Here is a 26,000-nt window from a genome sequence, read left to right as displayed (position 1 = left end):
ATGCAAAAACGAATACTCCGCATAATTTTAGATGCTGACTACATTGTCTCTGGAGATGAACTATTTTTAAAACTTAAATGGTTACCTTTCAGCAACAGGGTGAAGTATAATGAGTGTATACTGATGTATAAAGTTATCAACAAACTATGTCCAAACTATCTAAATTGTAATACCCTGGTCTCCAATGTCCATAACAAGAAAACTAGGTCAGCAACTTCAGGTAAATATGTATTACGTCAACACAAAACTGAAAAAATTAAAAGTTCATTTATATACAATGGTCCTTTACTCTGGAACAGTTTACCAGTTACTGTGACTGGAAGTGGGACATTAAAAACTTTCAAGGTGGAATGCAAAAAACACTTTTTAAATCTATCTTAGTTATGATTCTAACTACTTTCCAGTGGCCTTGTAAGGTTTTAGTAATATGACTGTCCAGTAACTTTTAGTTTAGAATTAAATGTCCATCTTTTTAGCTACAACCAATCAATTTTAATATATGCTATATTAGCGTATAGTCGGTTAAATTTTATTATTTGTCACATTGACATATATGTATATTGGACACTTGAATATGTGTTTTAATTCCAATATATATGCATCATGAGCTTTATGATACATTTACTCTATATGTGATGTTATAACCTTTTAATAATACAATGTAATTTAATGTTGTAAATACTATACATTTTACTGTCGACCGCTTGTAAGAAGAGTCTTTGACTCAAAGTGTTATCGACCTGAAATAAAGTCTATTATATTATATTATAATTGCGTTTCGTGTTCGGATCTTCCATTTTGTGGACAGTATACGCATGCGCAATTTCAACTTTCGTTTTAGTGTCGGGCGTCGTCATGATATGAAAGGTAAAGTCTGTATAAATCAGGTTTATTTTCTTCATCTGTACCGTAGATCTAGAGATGTTCAAGAATGCGCACTATTTGTCACCTCTAAGTTTGTAAAACACGCATGTCTTTTCGTGTAGGGCTAACTTCACATTCGATCAGGCTGGGAAATTCCCCGACTGGCCGACGCACTTTGCAGTGGAGTTGGTTATGTGCTATATTTATATATATAGGTCCGTTAAAATTGTGATGTTTGTCAAATCGAAGTTTCTCCGTGGAAATATTTGGCAGTAACCATGACTTAAGCTGGCATGGTTCATGCTATACATAACCTAGTTCGGTCGCTCCTGAATGACACAGTTTTCCCATGAGCGGCAGCCATGTTTGACTATGATGTTAAATATACAATATTATTTGCTCCGTATTGTTCAGATCCGTATACTATGATAAGGTATCGAGACACGAAATTGTCTACCACACATAACCGCCTGTACATACCACACACGTGATTGCCTTAAATGCATTGTTTATGTTTATTGTTTATGATATATCTATATAGCTGGGCTGTGATCCGGAACAAACCTGATTCAACGTATGGTTTGACATAGTGACTTAGAGCACGGACTTATATACACGTGTATATAAGTCCGTGCTTAGAGGTAACTCCATACAATGTCAAAAATTGCTGCAGTGTAAATACATTGAGTTCCGTTATGTCTATAAAACAATTTATTCTTTGAACACCGAGTATAATTTGTTAAGGGGTATTATATAGGCAATACTACTGATTGTATCTACTTCCGGTACAAAATCATTCGACACGTATACACTATATACACACAGGTGTAAATGTTTACACAACTCACGTGTATCCTCACGGGCAAATGTGTATTTGAGTAAACCCACGGTGTTTGTTGGAAAATAGATGTCTGAAAATGTCAAATATGGTACAAACGTACATCATTAAAGTTGGCAGTGCTGAAATACACTAACTACCATATGCTACTGAAATCAGTATTTTTCTCCACTTCAGTCAACATAGTTTTCAATATTTTTGTGAATGATAAAATTAGTCAGATGCATTTAGGAAAAATTGCATCGTTTCCTATAAACAGTATTGTACATTTTATCATTGTGGAAGAACAAGGATTGGCGTGGCTAATACGGCTGCTGTCAGCTGACAGAGCGTGCTGATCATGCCGGAAACTCGAGTTTGATTCCTAGTCAGAGCACTCGATAAGAATGCTTATTTCCCCGAGTTATTTCACACATCTAGGCCTACATCTCTCAAAACCAGTATATTGTATCACGATAAAAGAAACATCTATTTATTATAAAAGAGACTAAGTAGTTTGTTTTATTTCTGAATTTTGCAATCCACTTTCCGGTTAGTGTCAAACCAATGAAAACAATTTTCATCAACAGTTAAAGTTATATTAACTGCAGAAAACTACATAGGTGTTGTACAAGTATATGGCATTGAATATTATTCCGGTAAGAAATACATTTTGTAAAAAAAAAATAATAATAATAACAAAATTTCCTTTGCAATTAACAAATATTTGGGGCCTTCAAGTTGAAGTTTTTGTCAATACGAGGACCAATTTTACTTAGTATATTGGTTCAATTCAGATAGTGTTAAAGCTTGACGCTCAGCAATGAATGTGATTTATCAGGAAACAAAGGTTGTCTTCTGTGTAAAAGACAAGAAAAAATTATCTGTAACTGTGCCTACAACATGGTATTTAAGTGAAATGACAATAGTTAACCCTTAACTATACTGAAAATAAAGTCTCTTAAACAAATTTTTATTGCTGAAAGCAATAATTTTATTATTACTTCTGAGATTTAAACAAAGTGGTGTTGAGGGACAATACCCTGTGCACCCTATGAAACTAGGAGTCAATAATTGTGTTTCCAAGACTTCCAGTTGGTACAGGTATGCTCAGTGATACCATTTTTTCAGATACGATTTCACAGATAGGTGGTGTAATATGCAAATCAACATGGAGTTTTCCATTTTTTTCTTCAGGAAATCACTTCTTTATAAGATACAACACTGCTTATGATGGCGACTGGTGGGGCATCAAAGATTCTCTTTGTGGCTGCCATAGACTTTGGGACTACGTATTCTGGGTACGCCTTTGCGTCGAAGGCAGATTTGGACAAAAAACTTGAGGAAGGTGAAGACGTTCCCATTCAGGCCAATATATGGAACGCTGGGGCGAGGTCCCTCTTGTCCAGTAAGGCACCGACAGCTCTGTTATTGAAACCAGATAAATCTTTCCAATCGTTTGGATACGATGCAGAGAATGACTACTCACAGCTTGTGGAAGAGGAGGAGCACGAAGACTATTATTATTTTCACAGATTTAAGATGATTCTTCACGACAACCCGGTAAATTTTTACGTCTGTTATTAAAGAACCAGTAGTTTTATTACTTCGCAAATTCAGTGAGTTTATTGTAGTAAGTTTGTTAGCACGCATTATTTAAGCAGTACTGGATCATCACATCTATGATAATATTTTCTTTTCACATCTAATACTTAAACATTAGTAGAGAGCAGTTGATGACAATGTTTATATATATATTTATATTTACTAAAAAAATCAATCTTCTTATCAAGTGCACTGGAGATGTATTAACTATCACTCGCAATTCATTTCTAGAACCTGCGAAAGGATACTTTAGTTAAGGATACCACCGGGAAAAGTCTCCCTGCCATTGATGTATTTTCTCATTCCATCAAATTCCTCAAACAACATTTATTTGATACAATAAACAACCATATCGGTGGCGAACTGAAGGAAGAGGACATTCAATATGTACTTACTGTGCCAGCTATCTGGGACGACAAAGCCAAACAGTTCATGCGGGAAGCGGCCAGAAAGGTATTAAGCTATTTTGTATTATGAATAAGCCAAGACGGTTCGTTTGGAAAACATGGTCGTTCGTATCACAAATGACCCGATTATTGTTTTTTTTTTTTCAATTTACTCACGAATGTATATGATACTTTGATATATATATGTAGATATGTAAAATTTATATAGCTCGATTACTGAAGTCACTGCTAAGAAATATTTGTGATATATTTTCAAAAGACAGAAGAGGCATTTCGTCTCTAGTGAACTTGACATCTTTTAATTTCATCTTCATTGAATTTATGTTTCATTATTTTGTGCCCGTGATATCAAATTCTGAGATTTTTAAAAAAAATTTACGCGGTGTTTAGAAAGATCGGTGGTGGATACTTTTTGTAAACAACATACACTTTGATCTAATGATGTACCTGATGATTGAAACCCCAGAAGAAATCGACCAAAATATAGCATAACAGTTAGTAAGTCAATTGTAACTTTGACATAGTGTTCTACATCTTTAGCTGAATACACGTGTAATGGATGTTCTTCTCCAACTATCAGATGTGTGAGAATTACTAAATCTATTTAAGTATGGTGCTAGTGAGTTTCATTTTTCGTCTCATAGGTTTCAAAATTTATCACTTTAGGCCTATTCCTGGAATAATGAAACAGCTGTATGATGCAATTTAATTCATTATTCTAAATTTATATTTAAATGTGTTATTCATTTGTGTGTCCTTTGTGCAATCCTAGTCCCTAAGAACAGTGTTGAAGCAAACGTTGAATTTATATATGAACTACATTGTATATAATAGTATTGGATATGCTCGGAGTCCATCTCCAACACGACACTCATTTGAAAAAAAATTGTATACAGGGTGGAATAAGCGGTGACCAGCTGATGATTGCCCTGGAACCTGAGGCTGCATCTATTCACTGTCAGAACATTCCACTTGGCAAGGGAGGAGGAGAAGCCACATACATGGTGGTAGATGTAGGAGGTAGGGTGGTTTAAATCTACTCACAACATCCAATGAAAAACCAGGAATGTCAGTACATTTTGTCACTTTCAATGGCATATGTTTTACAACATGCTACATAGTAAACTTTAGTTGCCTCTGAAATATGTCTTCGGTTGAAATGATGTCATTTTTTTTTCTGACCAAATTCCTAAACCAGCAAGTACATTCTATTCTCTTTGTATAAAACTTGCAATATTTGTGGACAAGCACTCTATTCTCTCTTTGTATAGTCCCCTACACTATTTGTGAATAAGCATCTAAACCTTTAGGTTGTTTGCGAACGAGCACGTTATAATTTCTTTGTCTAAACGTTTACCTTATTTAAAAAAAAACACTCTATATTCTCTTTGTCTAAACCTGTAAATCTTTTTTGAGCAACCACAATATACTTTCTTGTCGAAAAATTTATGCTATTTGTAAACAAGCACTCTACATCCTATATATGAAATTTAACGCTGTTTGGTAACGAACACCCTATACTTTCTTTGCCTTAACCTATACGCTGTTTGCGAACAAGCTCGCTATCCTTTTCTTTATTAAGACCTTGACGCTCTTTGTGAAAAAGCTCGCAATTCTTTCTTTATCCAAACCTTCCCGCTGTTTGTAAACGAGCTTGCTATTCTTTCTTTATCCAAACCTTTACGCTGTTTGTGAACAAGCACTTTTTACTTTCTGTATATAAACCTTTACGCTTTCTGTCGAGGAACACTGTACCTGATATGACTTTCAGTAAGACTATACAATAGTAGATGTCTTTTCTTGATCATTGCCTATATAAATTACCTGATGTATATATGTAGGTAAACTTCACCATTGTTATATTATGTTACTGATGTTTCTTTTTCAACATGTAGGTGGCACTGCCGACATCACGGTACATCAACGGAGCCGCCTAGGAGGGCACAGTGAACTGAAGGAGCTGCATCAGGCAACAGGAGGTGCATATGGAGGTAAATCCGTAGACGACGCGTTTGAAAAATTTCTTTGTGAAATCATTGGGAAAGGAAAACTGAAAAAACTTCGAGAACAAAGTATGGAGGACTACATTGATATTTTTCGTGAATTCGAAACCAAAAAGCGTAGTTTTGCTTCCTCAACAACGAGGGAGAAAGAGTCTTTTTCGCTTCCTGTTACACTAACAAGTATGGTGAAATCGGACATGAAATTGAAAACAATGGACGCAGCCATCAAACAAAGCCCATATGGTGAACAGTTGGCATTTTCTCATCACAAACTACAAATTTCTAGCGAATTATTTCGAAATCTTTTCCAACCTACCATTGCCGGAATTTTAGAACACATGGAGAAGATATTCTACGATAGCAAATTTCAACATGTTGACACAATTGTGATGGTGGGTGGATTTTCGGAATGTAAACTTGTACAGGACTCCATTAAAAAACGTTTTACATTGAAAAGGATAATTATACCACATGATCCCGGTCTGGCCGTATTAAAAGGAGCTGTACTTTTTGGTCACAAACCACGTACAATCGGTTGCAGAGTCGCTCGTTACACGTACGGTGTCCAGAGCTGGCCTGCTTACAACGACTACTATCGCAGAGATAAGCGGGTCGTTGTTGAAGGAGTTGCACGATGCAAAGATGTCTTCTTAGTATATGTCGAAAAAGGCCAACAATTAACTCCAGGACATTCCGAATCCCAGGTTTTCCGAGCACTGAAGGCAGACGAGGAATGTCTACAGTGTGCAGTTTACATCTCTGACCAAAAGAGTCCTACGTACGTGGACGAACCAGGCTGTCGACTGTTAGGTATCCTGACGGTTCCGCTGGATCAGTCTGGTCCAGGCCCAGCCGAGGTCGAGGAGACGCTTGTATTCGGTGAGACAGAACTGTATGTGAAGGCGAAGGACATAAAGACTGGTAATAAATACCAGACTCAGTTTGATCTACTGCATTGATCCTGATTCTGCATTGATGTATTGTACAGCTGAACTGACGGATGATATACTGTACCAATGCTAGATTTAACAGAACTTCTCTGTATTCATCGAGAAATACTGTGGCTAATGCAGAAAATGTACTTTCCAACACATGTAATCCAGAATACCACTCTCCCTCAACAGATTGTGTCAGCTTCATTCCAATGCAAATCCCATCCCTGCCACTGCGAACACCACCCCAATCCTCTCAGCGTCACCATCGTGCGGTCGCCGCCTGCCCTTTTTACTGACTCGGTCGCAGCAGATATGTACAGCTGTCGCTCAAAAATTGAAATGTTTCCTGAACTATATGATACGCTTAAAGTCGACAAGTTATATATCGACGAGATTCTCTCTACTACCGTTACTCGCACAGTCGTCAGAACGTCAACATCTATCGCCTTACTTTGGGAGGCATTACAAGAGGTCTTAATCTTGGACATCATGAAAACCACGATGTCGCGAACTCTTTTATTAAAATAATCTTTCTGAATTCTGTGACATTAAAGCCAAACTCTTTTTGTTTTTGTCGAAACTAATGATATCGAGTCTCATGATATTCCAGTTTCTGTTGAAACTGAAACTGTCAATATCGATGTATTTAAGGTAAATTCAGATTTCACGAACACCGATCAAAATAAAAGAACAGGTAGCAATTGTCATTATTTTCAATGTAAGTTGAATTAATTTTTCATTTTTAATTCTACCCATACTGACTCTGAATACGTTTAATGTGTTAAATCATTTTAAAACAGCCGTAAAAATAATGCCCTTTTAGACTGTGTTTATATACCGCCCGAAACTGGTCCCCTGATGTGATTTACATGCCAAAATTTGGCACCGTCCATATTATAATATACCAGACACCGTTCTCACTAATACTGTTGATTGTAGTCATAATGACGTGTTTTAGGATTATTTGAACGATTTTAAAAAATATTGACTGTGTCAAGTGTCCATTACAGTGATGAAGCTGGTGCTTATCTAGACCTAACAATTATGGTTGTAAACTTCCGACTTCCGTAAAGGAAATAAACCTGTATTCAACAGATAGTGGGTCAACATGTTGGAAAAAAGGACATGTAGATATACCAGTTTTGTGGATTACCTGATCATATCGTCAAAAGATGTCCAATTTGTGAATAAATTTGAAATGATTTATTTTGATCCAACAATAGATAAGTCCATTTTGGGCTATTTTTTCACGTTTGGTGGTTGAATGGAAGGCTCGAGCTCAATTGGACACGTGAATACTGGTCATTGTCAAAGCCAAAGTCTGGATGATGAATAAATTTATACGCTATGTACAAACTAGTTCTATTGATAAAAAAATTTTATACACGATACACATAATGTTTTGTCATATTAAATTAAGATTTAATTACTGGCATATTTAACATTGAAACCAAGAAAGAAACACAATCAGTGCTACAGGATAAATAGGATATTATGGACAGTGTCTTTAGATATAAGCTACATTTTGACTCGGGACACAGAGACAAAAGTGGCTCGTCATCTTTTCCTTTCTTCATCCTCACCAAAATACAGCATGTATTTTAAAACACTAACCATATCTTGCATTTTAATGTCTGAACAGCTGGACATACAAGATATATATACATGTAGTCTGTTTGTTTGGGGTTTGTTTTGTGAGAGGGGGATGTATAAAAGAAAGTTAGAAATATTTTCTTAACAATATACTTGCAACGTGAATTGTTTGACGTTTTGATATTCTGAGGATTTGAAAAGACAAGTACGATGGAGTAACAGCGTTTAAAGTTTTGCAAAACAAAACAAAACAAATTTTAAAAAAAACATTTTAACGTGTAGTTCCGCAGTAGATATAAATGAATGTGGTAAAATTGGTAGGCATCGATTCAATATTGAAAATAAATCTCCATAAATCATGTGCTTTGGTACAAACTAGTTGAAAGAACAGGTTTATGTTGTATTTACTAAAGCATGAATTCACTGACTTTAAATGGATTTCAAGTACTAGGAGCATACTAAACAGCACATGATTAAATAACCTTAAATTAAATAACAACCACATTCAGACCCAATTTAAAACTATTTTGTCTGACCAATTTATACAGAGGTGACCTGATACTGAAAATTCACAAGGTCAGAGGAATGCAATTTTTGAGAATCAGTTTGAATATTTGACTAGACTCATTCAAACAGATAGAATATCTGTTTAGGAACTAGTTACCTATATCGCGCAATAGGCCTGGACAGAACGTGAAGAATGTGCACCTTTTGTTCAAAAGGTGTGTTAAACGAGTACCACTATTTGTATTTATGTTCGAATGCATTCTTAATCAATTCGTCGATAAAACGAAATGATTACTACCAATATGTTAGATTAAGATATTATCAAACTTTGCTTTGGTTATACGCGTGCTAGAACAATTATTTAAAAACACTAAGATATGAATTACGTTCGTGACACTGGAGATTTGGTATTACAAATTTGTCAAAACTTGCTGTGTGGAAGAATAATATATGATTTATTGTATTATGATTTAACTAAGTAGTACTTTATTATATCATTGTTATATCTTATGATGCGTCTACCATCATCTAAGACTGTTTAACGTGTGTAATACTGTATATTATAACAGTATAATTGTATTGGTTGTAGTGTACGATGAGTGTAACATTGTATTGGTTGTAGTGTACGATGAGTGTAACATTGTATTGGTTGTAGTGTACGATGAGTGTAACATTGTATTGGTGTATTGTACGATGAGTGTAACATTGTATTGGTTGTAGTGTACGATGAGTGTAACATTGTATTGGTTGTAGTGTAAGATGAGTGTAACATTGTATTGGTTGTAGTGTACGATGAGTGTAACATTGTATTGGTTGTAGTGTACGATGAGTGTAACATTGTATTGGTTGTAGTGTACGATGAGTGTAACATTGTATTGGTTGTAGTGTACGATGAGTGTAACATTGTATTGGTTGTAGTGTATTGGTGTAGTGTACGATGAGACAAACATTGTCGTTGAGCGCGATTTCGTCTGATTTATCATCTCTGATTCTGATTTCTAAATTAGTGTACGATCGTATGCTGTTAATCTTAATACTGTCTGCCATACCAGTCGCAGACAATACTGTGTCCGAGTGATCAAATCATTCATGAAAATATTGAAATACTGTGTTAATCGTATAGTGTTGTGTCGACTTCACATAAAATAAAAAAAAAAAGAAATCATTTGTTCCACGTGTATTCTAATTTTTCTTCTCTTTTTCTTTTTTCTTTCTTCACACTCTGAAGAGTTCAGCAAGTGACTCACAGAGTTATCGCCCTTCCCCCAAATTCCCAGACCAGTACAATCATAAACATTACATCCCCGCCACTACAAAATGTGCACAGGGTGCAAACTGGTCTGAAATTTGGGGAGAAGAAAACTCTGCAAGACACATATCCTTGTCATATTACATTCTATCCAAATCAAATCAATTTACTTGGCATAAAAGCATATATAGAAGTACTATTGTAACAATCTCAATGTTGTGAGAGGGGACTAAATTTATGACACAGTGAATATATTCAGCTGTTGACGCCATACCATAGGTACTTATTACTAATTCTTTACATAATGAAATTATAAACATTTACTGAATCATTTTCTGTCCGAACAAGTTTGTGGAACAAAACTAACATTAAAACTCTAACTCCGAACAAGTTCGTGCAAACACAAGTAATACTGGAATCTTATTCATTGAAACTAACACGAGAAGCAAAGTGAACAAGGTATTTCAAAATCGCCGTCATCAAACACAGTCAAATATTGCGTATATAGCACTATCTAATATATGTCGTACAATTAGTACAAAAAACAATGTCATCAATCGAACATTAGGTCATTCAAGAAACATTAGGTGGTGGGTTGGTACGTATTTTCCTTCGAGTCTTCTCATCTAATTGATGCAGAGACATCCATCTTGAATTCTGTGCTGGTTCGCCTTTGAAATGTACCAAAAACTTTTCATCCGGACTTGTAGATCTACGTGCAAGAACACGATGAACATGGCAAGAGCCACTAGACAAAACGTCTGTTGGATCCACATGGTCACTATCTCTATATCGAAGTGGTTTCTGCCGCATTCGACTAGAACGTTTCAATGCCTGTGGCAATACAGGTAAAACATCTGCCTTATCTTCTGTGTTTGTTTGGGGTGACTGCTCCCTCAATGGTAAAATGGCATGCGGTTTTGGTGGCATTGGTAGCAGCCGCTTCTTTGCCTTAGAGTGTGTAGAAGGTGCATGTCCATTACAAAGGTTTGGTGCAGGAAGAAGTCGTCTCCTGTGCACTGTTTCGTCATAATTGGTACTTGTTGAAAGGTCTTGCCCAGAATTGGAAATAGGCTCCTTCGGTACATCTACATTTATTGATAGGGCAGCACTATCGTCAGAAGAAGACGCAACTTTCCCCGGAACATCAGTCTCTGAGGACATCATGAAATCTGTCAAAGAATCAATTTGAGTGTCTGCAAGGTATTCATCGCGTTGATCCCCAACAGGGATCTGGCTTTCAGATGTCACAACTGATAACCGGTCGGCTCAGGAACCCGGATGTAGGCGAGTTTGAGTCGATCGATATGGATAGGTCTTGCAAGATGCTTTCCAGACGAAAGATCCTGTAACTGAATAAGGTGAGCTGAACAAACTTTGTGAACTCTGTAAGGACCAGCATAGCGAGGTTGAAACTTTTGTCCTTGACCAGTAGGTTCCTTCAGTAAATATACGTAGTCACCGATATCAACAATTAAAGAATTGACTTTTGAGTTCGCATAACGAAGAAAGGTTTCTGGTTTGGAGATTGCGTGACTCTTTACTTCCTCCCGAATACTTTCTAGACGATCAGCAAATATTTTGACATATGTCTGGCAGTCTTTGGGAATGGCACTGAAATCCGTAGGAAGCACATGGGCAGAGAGAGGAAATCGAGGTCGACGTCCGAACGCAATTTCAAAAGGGCTGTAACCAAGTGTGGAATTCACAGTATTGTTCATAGAGAACACAACAGATGGAAGAATTTCATCCCATTGCTTTCCCTTCTGTGTGAATGGTGTTAAACGCTCGGCTAATGTACGATGACTTCGTTCAACTGACCCGAGGCAATGGTGCGCAAAACTAGGCGTCAGTTCCTGATTAATATCCAGAAGACGATGAACTTCTTTGGTACACTTTGAGATAAATTCGGAACCTTGGTCCGACACGATTGTTTTGCTTACTCCAAAGGTAGTAAACAATGAGTACATGGCTTCCGAAACTATAATCGCATCTTTAGTAGGAATTGGTACAGCATACAAGTATTTGCTGAATAAGTCAATGGCAGTAAAGATATAAGCATTACCTTTCCCTGAAATAGGTATAGGGCCATATAAATCTACTTCCCATACATCAAATGGAAAAGCAGGAGTTGGAAAAGCTACAACGCCAGTCTTTGTATGACTTTTTGTAATTTTTTTTGTTTGACACTGGTGGCAGGATCTAACATAATCTGCTACAATAGTTGCTAGGCGAGGGAAATAATATGTGTCCTTGAGTGAATCAATGGTGTGCTGTATCCCGCCATGTCCTCCCATAGCCGAATCGAGATACAGAGAAATAATAGTCTTAATCATAACGGATGGGACGACAAGCTGATAATGGGCATGGCTTTTAGTCCTAGCAGATTTTGCGATTCTAGAATGGAACAGCAAACCATCTACTAATAAGTAGTCAGTGCTTTCTAACAAAATCCTCCGAGATTCTTTCTGAGAGGTAGGTAATTGTTCATTAGAAAGATACTCAATCATTTTTCGTAAGTTGTTATCCTGACTCTGTAGGGTCTTAATATTGCTCAGATCAAGTGTACCGTTGGAAAACATTTCATTGTCTTTGATCCTGGCAACCATTGAATCATCACTTGTCTGGACGGTATCAGCATCCAAGTACGCTACAGTTTGGTCAGCGTCCTGTACATTGTCAACAGATGAGTCGCTGATCTCCACACCAGACATGTGGCAAGCAGTATCGTTCAGGATCGGGCCTGTGGGCGCACAATCAGCGATACCTGAATTCTGTTGAGGTAAATCAATAGAGGTCTTATCCTGTGTGTCTAAAAGTGAAAAATTAGCAGACAAAACATGGTCTGTGTAGTCAACCAAATTATCAGTTGATTCCTTAATCGGAGTTTCCTTGTTGGATATACAAGGTTTTCGCAAGAGGTTTTGTACACCACGTCGCTTGACTGCTTTCTTCCGGCAGGAAAATTCAACCTTCTCGTCAGTGTCTCCGTCATAACCATTGTCCAGATTCACTTCGGAACCCTGAGGTTTCACCGGTAATTGGTAAGGCAAAGGAACATCTGGAACAAAGAGGTCAACATTATTAACTTCTTCAACGGGACTGGAATCTTCCTCGGAATTATTCGCAAGAAGGCCTCTTAAGAAATGGTCCGTCGGTATGATAATGTCAACTTTAGGTTCAGGCACATATGGAAAATGTGGATCATATTCTGTCGGACTTTGGAAGCCTTCCACCTTGGGACAATCTCTGGAGAGTGTATCTGCTACTTGTATTTGGGATGCGGGTTTGTAGCAGATTTCAAAATCAAACTGCTGCAAGATCGCTATCCAGCGTTCATCTGTTTTTGGAAGAGCGGCCTTAGGGCCTGGTGATCACATTCAACTACAAATTTGCTGCCTCTCAGGTATGCTGCACAGTCCAGAACAGCAGTAACCATGCCCAGTAATTCGAGTTTAGTAGGTCCATATGACTGCTGGTAACGATTGAGCGACTTCGATCCGAATCGTACTACACGAATATCCTCTGATGAAGGATCTGATACTTTTTGGTATAACATGTATCCTATTCCTTTTGAACAAGTGTCAACGCTCAAATGGAAAGTTTGATCGAAGTTCGGAAAGGCTAAGACTTCCGAGTGTTCGAGAAGGAATTTCAAGTGATCCAAGGCATCCTGACACTGTTTCGTCCATTGAAACTTAATTCCTTTCTGTGTAAGTCGGAGCAATGGCTGTGCCACAACACTATAATTTGGAATAAATTTTCTAAACCAGTTAAAGAGACCTAAAATTCGACGAAGAGATTTGGTATTTTCAGGACGGCAGATGCTACATACAGCATCTATACGATCCGGAGGTGGTGAGATTCCTGCTTCCGAGATTTTATGGCCTAAAAAAATGCAAGATTTTTGTGCAAACGCGCACTTTTTGGGTCCTAATTTCAGTCCAGCAGTAGAGAGTCTGTCAAACACTTCCTCTAAATCTGTCAAATGCTGCGAAAATGACGATGAAGTGATAAGAATATCATCAAGGTAGCACAGACATGACTTAAAAGTTAATCCACGCAAAACTTTGTCCATGAGAAGTTGAAAAGTGCTTGGGGCTGAACTCAATCCCATGGGCAACCGTTGAAACGGGAAAGTTCCGTAACAAGTATTGAATGCTGTCTGTCTTGCTCTTTTTGGGTCAATCGGCATTTGAAAAAACCCTGAAGACAGATCGATGGAAGTGAAGAAGCGAGGGGTTCGATTGGAGAGTGATTCTGTTAATTCCTGAAGGTTCGGTATGGCATACTGAAATGTTTGTGTTTGAGAGTTCAGGTATCTGAAATCAACGCAAAAACGAAACTATGAAAGACTTGAATCCTTAGTGATTGGTTTCGTAGGTTTACTGCCTTTACCTCGCTTTGAAACAAGAACCACAGGGCTTGTTATAATGATTTCCTCTGCTTCATTAACTGGTGCTATGATTCCTTGGTGCAAGAGTTCATCCAGCTGGTGCCGTAAAACTTCTCTTTTGTCAGGGGGAAGTCTGTATGGTGGTTGATGTTTTGGTTTGGCATCCGGCTTTAAGATTATCCTGTGAGTGACAACATCGGTGTAACCTAAATCAGGTGAATCAGCAGTAACAAACAGTTGTTTATGTTTCCATAAGAGAGCTTTGAGCTGTGACTGGTCTTGTGGAGACAAATGATCAGGCATATCAAAGTTGGAAAAGTAACTGTCTGATTTGTTGTCCTGAGTGGAGCTTAACTGGATATTTTGAACAAAATTATCCGATAACCGAGAACTCTCATCATCTATTGATGTGTAAGTAAAGTGAGCTAGAGTCTTTCCCTCAAGAACAGTTACCGGTTTGGAGGTAGCATTCATAATTTTGATTGGAACAGAGTTTTCACGAGAAACTGTCACTAACGTCTTCGCAATCAAAAGATGCTGGTGGGAACTATATGTACTACCTGTACAAATTCCCTGGGATCCATACAGTACGTGGTTAGGAAGTTTTCCCCAAATTACCATTTCTGAATTTTCAGGTATAGTGGTTCTATGTAGGCATCTGACAGGATTTTGTCCAAATGAATAGGAATGCTGAGAAAAGTCTAGGATAACACCTTTTTCGTGTAAATAGCCAGTTCCTAAAATCAAAGGATGAGATGTTGATGCCAAGATGTGAACTGGTATAATGTGGGTGTTGCCCAACACATTCACACGAATAGTTGCTGTACCAATGAGAGTTATAGCCTGATTGTTTGCAAGAGTTACTTCACTATTTTCAGAGATTTCAAATGCAAATTTAAATGTTTCAGGTATATGTGAAAAGAAATCCTCACTGATAATATTTAAGGAACTGCCCGTGTCCAAAAGCGCTGAAATTTTAATGTTATTAATAGTTACAGGAAGGAAAAGAAATTGTGGTCTGGTTGTGGAAGACACAGCATGATGCTCTACATCGTTAGAGATTGACCCCATATTGGCTGTATTTACTTTCGGGGTCCTGAGGAGCTGGGTCGATCTCTCCTCAGGTTGTTGTAGTTTCCCCGGTGATGGTCACTGTGAGAAAAGGGCCGTTGCTGAGGTGGCAGGAATTGGCGGCACTGGAACGCTGGGTGCCCAAACTGAAAGCAGATCTGACACTGAATGCCAGAGGCGGACTTACCAACTCCAGTCCAGTTGCATTGTCTACGTAGGTGGCCAATGCCATGGCAGGTAAAGCATTCCCTCTGATCATCCTGATTTGAACTATGAGTTCTAGCTGCATGAGGTAGACGTGGCTGGGAATGTGTCCACTTCTCCATGGTTAACGCTGACACCATTTCTGTTAAGGATTTAACTTGAATTTTAAGTTCTTCTATTTCAGATAGATGTGGTTTTGGTGATGTAACAGCACAAACTGGGTTGTCTGCCCTTGCTCCACAACTCTCCGCCATCTTTGCTTTGGATAATGCCTGGTCTAAAGTTGTTGGAGAACCAGCGCCAACATACACTGCTAACTCCTTTGGCAAGCCAGTTATAAATTTAGCCATTAATTCATTTTCTGACTTGTTCATCAACTTGCCCTTTTCAAGAACAAGGCAATAGAAATCCTCTATTGGTTGTCCTGGAAGGAGTCTCAAAGCTTGGAAATTGGCACTTTCAGAGAGCATGTGGGGACTCTGCCAGTCTAGTGTGAGGAATCTGTTCTTAAATGCTTCCAACACTGTATCCCAGGTTGCTTTCTGTTTTGAAGACAGATTATTAAACCAAGTAAGGGCCGGGCCTTGTAAATGAAGATGAAACGCGGCTATCTTCCTTGGAGAGGAATCAACATTTATCAATGTAGCGAAGGAATCAAATTCATTTAGAAACTTTTCTCCATTTTCATGGGGATACCCAGTGAATTTTGAACAAGATATTGACTTTGCCATACTGAAACTCAAAGAATTTAAAGAAGTATGTTCATTTGGGTCAGGACAGGAAGTGTCATTAAAATTGTCTGCTGAGAAATGTAACCCATGTAGGTCTGGCAGTGAAACATCTGAGAAATTGTCATTTGTGAAGACACTTGAAAATGATTGAGGATTGCAAAATACAGATGTAATGTCAGAATTGGTATGGGGGTCAATAGAAAGTTGATGTTGGTCTAAAAAATCATCATCAAGAATACCACATTTGTCTATAGCATTTGTGTCTGTATCATTATCAACATCCGGGTCAATAATAGGTTCTGGAGATATCCAGCTCATGACAACATGTTAACGTTACATTTGTTGCATTATATTGTTGGTCTGTAAGATAGAGTTTTCTTTTAATTGAAACAGGTAAGGAAATTAAATCTTAAAACATAATTACAACTGCAGAGCCTGTACATAGAGCTCTGTCGGCCGGTGGGCTTTCAACATTTAATTGCTCTGTGTAAACAATTCAAACACATACTCAAGAACAATCACTGATGGGTGGTGGGCTTGCAACCTATGTCGGCCGGTGGGCTTTCGACATTAATAACCAACAGTTCAGTGTATGTATGTGGAACACAGTATATTAGGTGAGTTTATTCACACTTAAAAATCAAAAGTGTCGGCCTGTGGGCTTTCAACACTTTAAATGTTCAACAATCTGTGATAAACCTCCAACACTTTCACCTCCCAAAGTCTTAGTAGACAGTGTCGTGGATGAATACCATCATACATGTTATAATAGGGAAAATGGGACGTTCTACCACGTGACCGATGAATGCGCAGCTGTGTGTGGAGGGGTAAATGAACTCCTGTATGGGCACAATTAAATTCACCTATAAATGCATTAAGTCTTGATACAAAATCCTCAAATGACTGTTGATGGTTTGTTGTTACAGTAGATAGAGTTAAGTTAGATTTACTTGGGTATTTCCTAATTGTAGATTGTAAATTTTTTGGGGGGATTGTGCCAAATAAGATGAGAGCCGTTGGATTTTGGCGGAGAATTTCACTTTCAATGTCCGAAATGGTTTTAGTTATAGAACTAAAGCATGTGTTTCGCCCACAGATGGAATAGTCGCCGATATCATCTGGTATGTCATTAATACCTACACAGATTATGTATAGTTTGTAGCTCCTATCCAACTGACGTACGAGTCTAACCTGGTCCCTTTGTCTAGATCCTGGATAAACTCGGAGGGAAATTGAGCCTATGTTGGCTCCAGCGAATCTGGAATCGCTTAGTAAAATACACCTGCTGTTCATTAAGACAGCGATAAAGAACAGAAGTCAGAAAATTGGCAGTCGGATGTATGTTCACACTATACTCAGTGATCTGGTGATACTGGGACGAAACAATTGGTGACATTCAACGGGGCGAACACCGTCCGATATGAAAATTTACCTCAATAAATCAGATAGTCTAACATAAACACATAAATGGGGAAATATACTGACTCAGTTTGGATTCTCCACCATGTTGTGTCGACTTCACATAAAATAAAAAAAAGAAATCATTTGTTCCACGTGTATTCTAATTTTTCTTCTCTTTTTCTTTTTTCTTTCTTCACACTCTGAAGAGTTCAGCAAGTGACTCACAGAGTTATCGCCCTTCCCCCAAATTCCCAGACCAGTACAATCATAAACATTACAATAGTTTGTATGGAGACAACGATGTAATCAGTTCTATTTTACATTTCTGTGATGTCATATTCACATTATGAACCATATCCAATAGTTTGACAGTAAAGAGTACAAACAAATAATTTTTTCGGCGTAGCCTTATTCGTGTGTTTCGCAGTTGAAACTTGAGTAAGGGTGCTGCTTTTATGCGCATGGATTCTACACCGGTGTAAGTGTTACGTTTACTATGGGGTGTTACAATTTTGTTTTACACATTTTGAAACTAAATCTGCATATTAATTTTTCCTATATACCGCAATTAGCGAACTTGTGAACATTCTGTTTTGTCGTCTTCGAAGAATTTAGGTTTTCAAGGGTCAACGTTAACTTCTCTATTTCTTGAATGTTTGACACATTATGAATCAACATTTGTAGGAATTAACGATCAAATGGCCAACGGTTACGGATGTCCATTCTTGGTCCCCGTTGGCGTTCAAGCTTATCGGTGTAGTGAAAGAGTGAATTGAAGGGCAGTAACTATGGGATATCAAAATGATGAGATCTGGTTCAAGGTTGGAGTTAGATTTTGAATTCCTGAAATTGTTTAACATTTTTAAATAAGAGTATTAAGCAATGCTCATCAAAATTAAACAATATTTCAACAGATAAAAACCTTAATCAGGAGATCAGAGGTGAAGTCCAACGTTACATCTCTTAGCGTGGGACAAATTGTACTATCATTTAAGCAAAATTGGTTGAAATCAAACACTAAAAACCATCCTGCTAAATGCAATGCTATTCATTCAAATACTAAGTTCAAATGTCATGTTGAAATCAGAGAATGAAATAATGAAATTAGAGATATATAAAAACACCTAGATATTATACACAAGTATAAAGATCACGTGGTCAGATGACCTCTGTCTCACAGGGTCTGAACTATTTTAAACATAAATTGTTCCGCTTATTTTGTTTCTCACCTTGTTGTCGGCAACCTTTTATTTGGCAACTGCTGCAATATCTAGGCAGTACATTTAAGTTTGTAGTTATCAACACCAAGAGGCCTTGCTTAAAGTCCAAAGTTCAATAAAATCTTTTCAAAACATTGTCAGTTGCAATATTTTGTATAATGCATCTGTGGTGGATTCCGTAAGGGGACGTCTATGCCGAGCGTCCGACAAGAATAACAGCATTGTCTCTGGCACTCTGTAGTGGTTACTAACTGACTCAAAAGAAGAATGTTCCATCAGCTGACTGACATAGACTGTTTTAACACTGCATTAACACTAATACATCTGTTTTCTTGAAATTCTCCGATCCTTAACAAGAACTTTCAATACCAAACGGAACATCTTTGCCTAGTGCCTCGTCAGAAGAATATCTTTGCCTAGTGCCTCGTCAGAAGAATATCTTTGCCTAGCACCTCGTTAGAAGAATATCTTTGCCTAGTGCCTCGTCAGAAGAATATCTTTGCCTAGTGCCTCGTCAGAATATCTTTGCCTAACGCCCCGTCAGAAGAATATTTTTGCCTAGCACCTCGTCAGAAGAATATCTATGCCGAACGCCTCGTCAGGATTCGAACCATGATACGTCAGCTGCGTGACAATAACGAAATGTACTGTCGAGAAGTTAGCGACCTGTTAATTTCATGTACGTTTCACTATCATGGATTCTTTGTCTGCTTAATATTAGTGATACATATTAAATTATTTTAACTGGTACATTTATAAAATAACATAATTTTTTGACAAGATTTCGAATGATCGAAGCAGATTGTTTCGCAAATTCCTTCAAAATATATTTGTTCTATACGTGTATGTAGCAGGAAAAATCGCCAAGACAACAGGCAGTTATGGTTCAAAAGCAGAATTCAACATTACACATGATTACATTTGTGAAACAGTACCATAAGTATATTTGAAAGGGAAAACTTTCAAAAGTCAGTGCCGTCTTTTAAAGGGTAAAAATATGTATAACCGATAGTAAGACGAATAACTATGATATTTGTGATATAATATCAAATGTGGGACGGTAGATTGAATGTTACCAAAGAATTTTATTTTTTTTGTGTTATATTTAATGAACGATATTATATCAAATAAAAAGAAATTTAAACTACGAGACTAGACCGGACCAAAATTTGTTATCAGATCGTACCAGCAGACTAGACCAAACAAGACTAGAACAGACTCTTTTATAGTACGTCTTTTCCCTGAAGTGCCGTTATTGTAAACAAGCCTCGTTATCGTATTAGTGTCCAATAAGTGTATCACATCATGTCCCGAATTCAGAGCTGTCCGTAAAGGAGTCTAGTAGATATATCTGATCTCACTCCCTGTGAAACACTAACGTTAATGATTACATGTCGGGTACCTCACATTTCGCTCATTTATCTTGTATTTACGTTGCAATAGTTTCAAACGGTTATATATTTACAGAGACGTTATATACGTCTCTGATATTTACAATGTATATATTTCAAACAGAAGAAAATGACGACCCACTTGCAATCTAGCGTGACGACGGTCTCCTTTACGGACAGGCGCTCTAAATGCAGGACAAGTTGGCGCGACTGATACGAGACCTGCTTACGTGGGCGTTTAAAGTGGGTTAGACTAGCAACCTGCTCCTATGTTTTTGTAAGGAACAGCTCAGCTAAATTCCTACAATAGCTTATCTCCCCCTGATTTGAAACTTTGCATATAGGAACAAGACATTTCCAAGAGACCAAAGTTATAAGGTTCAGTTCTATTTATAGTTTTACTACTGTAGAAAAAGAAGACAATCTTAAAACAGATATGTAAACATGTGTCCAATACGATTTGTTCCCTAAAAATTGATCGTTTATAGGAACGTCACATGACACCAAATGGATTCGTCAGACTGATAAACAGCAGAGAAAGATGATAATGTCCATTGTCGAATCTGGATAAAGTCTTGTTCAATTCCGATAAAACCTGGGATCGTAGTCTTTAAACACGACGCTGAAATTCCTATTTGTCTTGACAGAACTTTTGATTACTTTTACGCAAACTGTACTGGATAAATTTAAACCAAGCTTTTCGGCATTCATTCTGGAACTTTAAAAGCTGGTTTTTATTTTTTCATGATTTTATTATTCTATTTACATCAGCCAATAACAGCGAATAACAAAACTACAATACATATAGATAAAACTACAAAACCAAATTAAGATTGCTCAAGGGTAAGAGAGAAAATCTGAAACGGCAAACAACAGAAATGTGAAAATCTGGTTTGCTGTTCAATAGATGGAGAGGTCGCCTGACCTACCCACAGGTCCTGACATTGGTAACTGAAATCTATCGATGGGATCATAAAAAGGGCAAGAAACACTAGCACGGTCCCAATCCTAATATTGTCGGCAAAGCAGGTAGAGTACGGCATCGTAGAAGGACAAGGAGTGATCCAGGAGAACGACAACTAAAGCACGGGATGTGACTGAACATTTTAGATAAGTAGAACGCAATGTGTGTACAGTAAAGAGTCAGTTCTTTGCCTACTGAATAAGGAAATGACAGTCACAAAATCCAGAGAATAACTCGTCGGTTCCCCCTCCCCACCCCCCTTACCCCAATTTTGTTTTCTTTTCTCATTTTCTAAGCCTATCTTTAACTAAAAACTATGAAAAGATCTAAGGCTATTGCGTGACTATCTTAATTTGTATGTTTTAATTTGTTATGGAAAGGGCGTAAGTAAGTTGTTATAACTTTTGTCCAATCCTGTTGTATTTTGTTTGCAATAAAATTGATTTAAACTAAAACGGTCCTATTAAGGCGTTTCCTATATAAATATAGTATGTCATTCATGTTAAAAAATAGAAGTGAATTAATTAGTCTGGAGTCATTCATTCATTCATTCATTCTTTAATTCCTCTTTTAGAGATACAAAAAATGCGAAAATGCAAAAAAGATAATTACACAATTAAAGACATAAACTTGGCTCAGTCTCTTGTAATTTTGATAGCGCGTACGCGATCGCGTTAGGATACGCGCTTTATATTCTGTCTTGCGCTGTCAGGTAGGTGTGCGATGCTGCTCTCAGAAATCGAGCGGCCATCATGTGATATTGTCTGTTTTCTTCCACATCTGGGTGGTGACGACCAAATAACATTCGAACAAATCCTTCTTCTTGTTGAGTGTCCAGGGCAAGGAATGTTTGTATTCCACATACATTCAGTATTTCTGTCATAAACGAGTCTCTGACAGCATATGTGACGTCACAATCAGAAGCGTAGTGCTGAATGAGATCAGTCATTGATTTCCCACCCTTACTACAGTTGTGTTGTTCCTTTTGTGGAGCGTATGTAACAAGCTTTGATACGAAACGAACGCACGCAAGGTCTGCTGTTGTCTCTGGTGCAGACCATAATACATAATATTACAATACAGCATTAACGAATTTTTGGAATAGCGAGCTAATTTTGCTACCTGGAATACATTCTTTTGTATCTAAGGAAGTCAGAGCATCATGTATTCGGGTTTTTTTAACACTTCGATAAACAAATCTAAAGTCATTTCAGAATCATCGTAATCATGGCACGTGCATATCTAAATCTCTGATTATAAAAGCTTCCTAAGATACAAAAAAAAAAAAAAAACCCCATTTCTTATCATTCTAAAACACATTTTTATATCTAACAATTTTGAAAACTAATATCAGAAACATGTGGTAATAGTAAAGTATTTTAACGTATAAGACGACTTCTCCGATCTAGGGGAGCAAACGAAAAAAAAAAACATATTGGCTATGATGATAGAGCCTATGTTTATGCATTGGGATGGAGAAATGACAACATATCACTCTTTTTTAAAACAAATTAGTGCTAGATTAGGAACAGACGATGTAATGATAGGGACAGACGAAGTATGTACAATGTACAACACACTTGCGTGAAAATGTGAACATGTTTTTTTTAAAAAATCAGGACCTTCTTTAAATTCAAGACAACGCATTCTTAATATCATATTTGCTAATGGCGATGACAGTAAAACTTTTCAGTAAGAAGTGACATCGAGTATAATGCACGTTTAGATGAACTTAGCACGGATTTTGACCATAGTGACAAATTAATAAATTATTGGGTTATGTATAAGAACGAAAAGTAATGTTAACAATTTGGACCAACAACAATTCAGAATCCCTTAACAGACTGACACAAGTTGCAGAGAGGAAGCAACATAGTCCATCAATACTTGTGGATAAGTTAACATTAATCTCAAAAATTAACATCTTACTGGAAACAAGATCAAAACTTGTGCAAGCAGATTCGTGGACGACGGAATCAAACGGAGAAAAATATTGAGCATTTTGGAATTTTTAAAATAAAAGCTAAAAATAAAAAACAACTTCGGTAGACAGCAACTATTTTAGAGCTTTAAGGAACAAATAACATATGTTCTAAACCAAAATAAGCATGCTGAGGATGTCACTCCTAGGCATTCACATAGATACGCATGTTCGATGACCATGTGTTAGATATCTGCAGGAAGGTCCCTTGCAGCTTTAAAAAGAATAGGCAAATTTCTTACAATACAGGGTCACCATTTAACCATTATGATCTTCTTGATTAAAATACAGTTCTTGTAACAGAAATTTATCCCCAAATGAGGGGTAGGATGGGTGCCATATGCAACTGTTCACTGTATGTTAACCATGTTATGCTATAAATCAATATTCCGTATCTGTATCTGTTTTTCGTCTGATGAAAGACTGAAAGGCCGTAAAAGTTGACGTAAAACCCTTTAAATAAGTTATCTCTAATATTGTTGGTTAGTCCGTAGGGAGGACACCGGGTATTAGTACTACGTTTAATTTCCCTTGCATTGAGAAGTAAAAATCTCACTTTTTTTAAATTAATTGATATTATGACAAAAAGATACAGACATCATTTGGTAATGGTGTTTATCTTACAGAAGAAATTTGTGGAAAATGTAATCAAACTGTTCTCTAGTAGCACGAAAACCTCGAATTATCAAATACATATTTGTTTACTTTTTGGCACTTATTATAGTCATGGACGCAGTTATCTACCCTTGTAGAAATCTTTAGTTTAGGAAAACAAACAAGTACTTCTGTTTACTTTCGAAGACTACGTTATTTGTTAAATACGTCTGAAATATGGCATACATATTCACACAAGTACATGCCGATATCGCCCCAGAGTTGAGGGAACTGTGTTTTAAACATTTTCCAGTGACAAGTACAGATTTTGGATCTACAACTGCTATTTTCTCAGCGTTGCTCACAAATATTTGTAAGTTGACAGGTGCGAATTTCGTAGATGGCGTTAACCCAAAACTATTAGGATCTTGGCATTCCGTAAGAGATTCGTATGACTTGCTCACAAGTCTTGTGCTCCAGCAAAACATCCAAAGTTTTCTACACGCTAAAGAAATTTCGATGACAAATAAATCGTTTCCGTCGGAACATTCAGTGCAAAATCAAGAAGCAAAGCAGATGACCAAATCTGATAGGTCAGAAAGTGAACAGAACGCAACGCAGGCGATGTATCAGCTTTACAACGATCGAATGGATCCATATAATCCAGTTCCAAATAAATTCTCACCAACACCAATCAGTGAAAAAATGGAGACTGTTTCTGTATCAAGATCTGAGCATGATCATCTTCAACTTTCGAATTGTGATCAATCTGCACCTTCCAGCGCAAGGAGAAATGTTGTCATAGATTTCCAAGATGTTAATTTTGAAAGTCTTCAAAATTTTGATCATGATCAGCAACAAGAATCACTTGAATCTATGCATGTGTCTAATGCCCATACCACAATAGAAATTAAGCAAGAGTATGGTGATGAAGCATATCAAACAAGTTCGGAGCCACAAAGCTCCAACAATATTTCTATGACTGGTCATATTCAGGAATCTCCAGAGCAGCCGCAAATGTTTATGATGCAAAATGAAGGCTTGTCAATGCATATGAAATTGGAAGACTGTGACCGTGGTGGCACTAGTTCTAATTTTGGTACAAAAGATCTTGAAAATGAAAACGCTTTCACAGTGTCACCGATGGTAACAACAGAGGCCCAAGAAGTGCCTGCTGTTTGTGGTCAAGGCAAACGAAAGAAAAATAGGTTTAAAAAATCTGGATCATTGCATACTCAGGCAGGCATTGACACAAAGGGAACCAAAATGTTTTTTAAAGAAACAAATGAACATGGTTCTTCATTTGTTTGTGGTAATTGTGACTACAGTACATACTGTTTGAAAAACATAGAAGATCATGTACGAAGAAACCATTCTGAACGGTTGTATCATTGTAGCATGTGTTCTACAAAATTTGGATTGAAGAGAGACCTCAAACGCCACTACAAAGTGAAGCATTATGTGATTATAGACAGTAACCAGAAACAAAACATATTACAAAAGCAATGAAATCTATTAACACTCAGATTTCAGTTACTGAAATATTGTTTGAAGAATGTGAAGCTTTCCTTAAATAGTTTCAGCTTAGCCAGGTGATGTTTGAGATCCAGTATGAATGTTAAAGAGGCATGAGTACGCCATTAACATTGTTTCACAAATTAAATGTATCTGATTGATTCAACATTGTATTTATTTTTCTTGAGCTCTAGAAAATGCATTACAGTAATTGAACAGATGCCATAAAAGCATCCCAAGGATTAGGTCATTTAATCTTTAGCCCACCATCATCTGGTGATGAGCATATCGATTTGCGAGTTGGCCCTTCCCTCCCTTCTTTTTCATTTTTTTTATGATCACAGGAATTTGATAGCATTTTTTCCAGCGAGTCTTGTAAACCAATTCCAAGTTTGACTTGAGTCCGGCCCGTATTCGTGAAACCGTTCTTATGCTCAATCATGAATTTTGTGCTCAAGCCTTATGTCTTGTTTAAGTTAAAGATTAATAAATAAGACTGATTTTGCCGTAAATTTAAAAACAATTTTGAAAGGACTTCAAGTCAAAGCTATA

At 37.2% G+C, this 26,000-nt stretch overlaps 1 protein-coding gene across 1 annotated transcript; it reads left to right on the top strand.

The window, feature by feature from the left end:
- Positions 1 to 836: 836 nt before the first annotated feature.
- On the top strand, positions 837 to 7,184 carry LOC132557168 (heat shock 70 kDa protein 12A-like). Its single transcript, XM_060221663.1, has 5 exons — positions 837 to 867; positions 2,879 to 3,244; positions 3,518 to 3,739; positions 4,590 to 4,713; positions 5,589 to 7,184. Exons 2-5 carry the CDS (start codon positions 2,912 to 2,914, stop codon positions 6,653 to 6,655), a joined length of 1,746 nt encoding a protein of 581 aa, XP_060077646.1. The 5' UTR covers positions 837 to 867; positions 2,879 to 2,911; the 3' UTR covers positions 6,656 to 7,184.
- The last annotated feature ends 18,816 nt before the right edge of the window (positions 7,185 to 26,000 follow it).

Source organism: Ylistrum balloti, unplaced genomic scaffold (assembly GCF_031769215.1).
Source record: "Ylistrum balloti isolate Yb309-2 unplaced genomic scaffold, AGI_CSIRO_Ybal_v1 Utg370636, whole genome shotgun sequence".
Lineage (NCBI taxonomy): Eukaryota > Metazoa > Mollusca > Bivalvia > Pectinida > Pectinidae > Ylistrum > Ylistrum balloti.
Note: the sequence above shows the minus strand (reverse complement) of the source record. Positions and strands in the feature narration are given on the sequence as shown.

What these genes read in the sequence shown, in the direction of transcription:
- LOC132557168 (XM_060221663.1), top strand. Translation starts at nt 2,912, where the DNA reads ATGATGGCGACTGGTGGGGCATCAAAGATTCTCTTTGTGGCTGCCATA. An exon ending in TGCGGGAAGCGGCCAGAAAG is followed by an intron (nt 3,740 to 4,589) that starts GTATTAAGCTAT and finishes AATTGTATACAG; the next exon opens with GGTGGAATAAGCGGTGACCA. An exon ending in CATGGTGGTAGATGTAGGAG is followed by an intron (nt 4,714 to 5,588) that starts GTAGGGTGGTTT and finishes TTCAACATGTAG; the next exon opens with GTGGCACTGCCGACATCACG.